The 4,571-nt window shown below is 64.8% G+C and overlaps 1 protein-coding gene across 1 annotated transcript; it reads right to left on the reverse strand.

Moving 5' to 3' along the window:
* Nucleotides 1-338: 338 nt before the first annotated feature.
* LOC122193933 (chromodomain-helicase-DNA-binding protein 3-like) lies at nt 339-4,224 on the reverse strand (the record flags this gene model as incomplete). Its single annotated transcript, XM_042894840.1, has 5 exons — nt 3,908-4,224; nt 2,417-2,655; nt 1,640-1,770; nt 490-625; nt 339-401 (listed from the first exon to the last, which is right to left on the reverse strand). Coding segments are annotated over exons 1-5 (886 nt in total), but the record flags the coding sequence as incomplete, so codon positions are not given.
* Between the last annotated feature and the right edge of the window lie 347 nt (nt 4,225-4,571).

Genomic DNA, 4,571 nt, shown 5'->3' on the forward strand with positions numbered 1-4,571 from the left:
GGACAGGAGGGGGTCCTGGGGACAGGAGGAAGAAAAAGGGCTGGTGGGAGGTGATGGGGACAGTGGGGACAATGGGGACGTGAGCCCTGGGAGCACTGAGGGTGGTGACACAGGGACAGCGGGGATGAGCAGCACGGTGGGATGTGGGGACATCGGGGCCGTGGGCACACGGCGAGACAAAGCCACAGGCTGCAGACCCCCCCAGGAGCCCCCCAGAGCCAAGCTGGGACCGTGAGCAACACCATGGGGGGGGTAGAGGGGGCAGGGGAGGTGACAGCGGCTTGGGGACAGAGGGACAGAGGGACAGAGGGACAAAAGGGCACGCGGCGGGCTCTCACCGTGCCCTGGCACGGCGGCCGTCCCTGCAGGGCCGCGCTCTCGGTTGAGGACGGTGCAGGGAACTGCGAGGAGGAGGAGAGACGGCGACGTCACCCGAGGTCCCCGAGGCGGGGTGACAGCGAGGGGGGGCGGCTTTGGGGACGCTCTCACCCTTCTTCTTCTTGCGGCCCGGCCGGCCCCGCTTCAGCTTCTTGATGCGGCCGGCGGGGTCGGAGCGCGCGGAGGCGCTGTGCACGCTCGAGCTCTCGGCGTCCGACTCCTCCTCCGCCTCCCCGGCGTCCTCGCTCTGTGGGGGGGGTGGCAGTTGGGGACACGGGGATGTGGGGGACGTGGGGACAGGGGGGTAGGGGGGCAAGGGGACGTGAAGATGTGGGGACGAGGGGATGAGGGGATATGGGGACGAGGGGACGGGGGACAGGGATGAGAAGATTTGGGGACGGGGGGGATACAGGGACATGGGGACGGGGGGACAGGGGGATGATGGGATATGGGGACGAGGGGATGTGGGGACAGGGGACATGGGGATACAGGGACAAGAGGACCCAGGGACATGAAGACATGGGGATGAGGGGACGGGGATGATGGGATACGGGGATGGGGGACATGGGGACAGGGAACATGGGGACAGGGATGAGAAGATTTGGGGACGGGGGGGGATACAGGGACATGGGGATGGGGGACACGGGGACAAGGGGACATGGAAACAAGGGGACAGGGGAATTATGGGATATGGGGACAAGGGGATGTGGGGACAGGGGACATGGGGACGACAGGGTTTGGGGACAGGGGACATGGGGATATAGGGACAAGGGGACATGGGGACATGAAGACATGGGGACATGAAGACATGGGGATGAGGATATTTGGGGACATGGGGACACAGGGACGAGGGGACACGGGGATGAGGGGGATGAGACGATTTGGGGACAGGGGGTCACAGGGATACAGGGACATGGAAACAAGGGGACGGGGGGATGATGGGATATGGGGACGAGGGGACATGGGGACAGGGGACATGAAGACATGGGGACGAGGGGACATGAGGATGAGGGGACATGGGGACATGGAGATGAGGGGACGTGGGGACACGGGGTCACAGGGATACAGGGACACAGAAACAAGGGGGCACGGGGATGAGGGGACACAGGCAGCGGTGACAAGAAGGGACAAGAGAGGCTCATGGAGGAGAATGTGGGTCTGGGTGCCCCCGCAGGCTCATGGCCGGGGGGCCCCGCGACCCGATAGCGCCACCCCCGCTTTGGGGACACCGGGGGGGGGGCCACCAGGGGGGGGACCTCACCGAGCTGCTCTTCTTGCGCTTGCCGCCAATGACGCCCAGCTTGATCTTCAGCGGCGCCATCTTCTTCCCCTTCATCTTCCTCTTCAGCTCGGGCACCCGCGGGCTCTTGCTGCGCTTCTTGTGGCCGGGGCCTGGGGGGGGGACAGGGCCACCATGTCCCCAAGGGGCACAAGGGGACAGGAGGACATCGCAAAGAGGATGTGGGAAGCAGAGGGGGCAGCGCTGCGGCCACAACGGGAAGGGGACCCCAAGGTGTGGGAATGATGTCCCCAATGAGGAATGGGACCCTGGGGTCTGGGCATGATGTCCCCAACCAGGAATGTCACCCAGGGTCAGGACATGCTGTCCCCAACCAGGAATGTCACCCAGGGTCAGGACATGCTGTCCCCAACCAGGAATGTCACCCAGGGTCAGGACATGCTGTCCCCAACCAGGAATGTCACCCAGGGTCAGGGCATGGTGTCCCCAACCAGGAATGTCACCCAGGGTCAGGACATGGTGTCCCCAACCAGGAATGTCACCCAGGGTCAGGACATGCTGTCCCTCACCAGGAATGTCACCCAGGGTCAGGACATGCTGTCCCCAACCAGGAATGTCACCCAGGGTCAGGGCATGCTGTCCCCAACCATTAATGTCACCCAGGGTCAGGGCATTGTGTCCCCAACCAGGAATGTCACCCAGGGTCAGGGCATGGTGTCCCCAACCAGGAATGTCACCCAGGGTCAGGACATGCTGTCCCCCACCCATAATGTCCCCCTGGCGTCCCGCAGCCCCCACCTTTGCCCTCCTTGGTCTTGGCTTTGCGCAGGGGAGGCGGCGGCGCCTCGGGAGCCACGGCAGCGACGGCGGCTGACACCTGCTCAGCCACGGCGGCGGCGGCAGCGGCGGCGGCGGCGGCCACGGCGGCGGCGGAGCCCTTGAAGGGGTTGTTGGCGCTGAACTCGCGCCACTTGGCGCCCAGGATGGTCATCATCTTGGACATGGGGATCTTGGGGTTCTTCTTGGCGATCAGCGGCCTGCGGCGGGCGGCAGCGCGGCTGGGAACCCCACCCAGGGCCCCCAGAGCACGGCAAGGTGCTCCCACGGGGACCCCGGGGGCTGCAAAGCACCCAAAGGTGCCCACAAAGCACCCAAAAGGGCCTTCAGCCGCCCACAAAGCACCCCAAGGTACCTACAAAGCACCCCAAAGTGACATCAGCCGCCCCCAAAGCACCCCAAGATACCTACAAAGCACCCCAAGGAGCCCACAAAGCACCACAAGGGGCCTTCAGCCGCCCCCAAAGCACCCCAAGGTGCCCACAAAGCACCCAAAAGGGCCTTCAGCCGCCCACAAAGTACCCCAAGGTGCCCACAAAGCACCCAAAAGGGCCTTCAGCCGCCCACAAAGTACCCCAAGGTGCCCACAAAGCACCCAAAGGGGACTTCAGCTGCCCACAAAGCACCCAAAGGTGCCCACAAAGCACCCAAAGGGGACTTCAGCCACCCCCAAAGCACTCCAAGGTGACTTCAGCCGCCCCAAAAGCACCCCAAGGTGCCCACAAAGCACCCAAAGGGGCCTTCAGCTGCCCACAAAGCACCACAAGGTACCCACAAAGCACCCCAAGGTGACTTCAGCCGCCCCCAAGGCACCCCAAGGTGCCCACAGAGCACCCAAAGGGGTCTTCAGCCGCCCACAAAGCACCCCATGGTGCCCACAAAGCACCCAAAAGGGCCTTCAGCCGCCCACAAAGCACCCCAAGGTGACTTCAGCCGCCCCCAAAGCACCCTAAGGTGCCCACAAAGCACCCAAAAGGGACTTCAGCTGCCCCCAAGGCACCCCAAGGTGCCCACAAAGCACCCAAAGGGGACTTCAGCCACCCCCAAAGCACCCCAAGGTGCCCACAAAGCACCCAAAGGGGACTTCAGCCACCCCCAAAGCACCCCATGGTGCCCACAAAGCACCCAAAGGGGACTTCAGCCGCCCCAAAAGCACCCCAAGGTGCCCACAAAGCACCCAAAGGGGACTTCAGCCGCCCCCAAAGCACCCCAAGGTGCCCACAAAGCACCCAAAGGGGACTTCAGCCACCCCCAAAGCACCCCAAGGTGACTTCAGCTGCCCCCAAGGCACCCCAAGGTGCCCACAAAGCACCCCAAGGTGCCCACAAAGCACTCACAGGGGCCTTCAGCTGCCCACAAAGCACCACCAAAGCACCCTGAGGTGCCTTCAGCCGCCCCCAAAGCACCACCAAAGCACCCTGAGGTGCCTTCAGCCGCCCCCCCCGGCCTCACCTCATGAACTGGCTGAAGGCTTTGTAGTTGGTGAGCGTGTGGTAATCCTCCTCGGTGAAGATGTGGTCCACGTCCTCCAGCCCCCACGCGCCCAACAGCTGCGCCGACGACTTCTGCTCCACCGGCTGCGGCCCCACGGGGACAGGAAGGTCAGCATGGGTGCGTGGGGACCCCCAGCTGCACCAGGAACCCCGCAGGCTCAAAACAGGCACCAGGACCCCCCCCCACAGGGACAGGAAGGTCAGGACGGGTGTGTGGGGACCCCAGCTGCACCAGGACCCCTCCTCAGCTCCAACACAGGAACCAGGCCCCCCCATGGGGACAGGCAGGTCAGGATGGGTGCGTGGGGACCCCCAGCTGCACCAGGAACCCCCCCCAACCCCAACACAGGCGCCAGGCCCCCCCCCATGGGGACAGGCAGGTCAGTGTGGGTGCGTGGGGACCCCCAGCTGCATCAGGACCCCCGCAGGCTCAAAACAGGCAGCAAGACCCCCCTCCATGGGGACAGGAAGGTCAGCATGGGTGCGTGGGGATCCCAGCTGCACCAGGACCCCTCCTCAGCTCCAACACAGGCACCAGGCCCCCCCATGGGGACAGGAAGGTCAGCATGGGTGTGTGGGGACCCCCAGCTGCACCAGGAACCCCCCCCCAGCCTCAACACAGG

Source organism: Lagopus leucura, unplaced genomic scaffold (genome assembly GCF_019238085.1).
Source record: "Lagopus leucura isolate 7727_CA_CO unplaced genomic scaffold, USGS_WTPT01 28046-0_obj-0_obj, whole genome shotgun sequence".
NCBI classification, from domain to species: domain Eukaryota; kingdom Metazoa; phylum Chordata; class Aves; order Galliformes; family Phasianidae; genus Lagopus; species Lagopus leucura.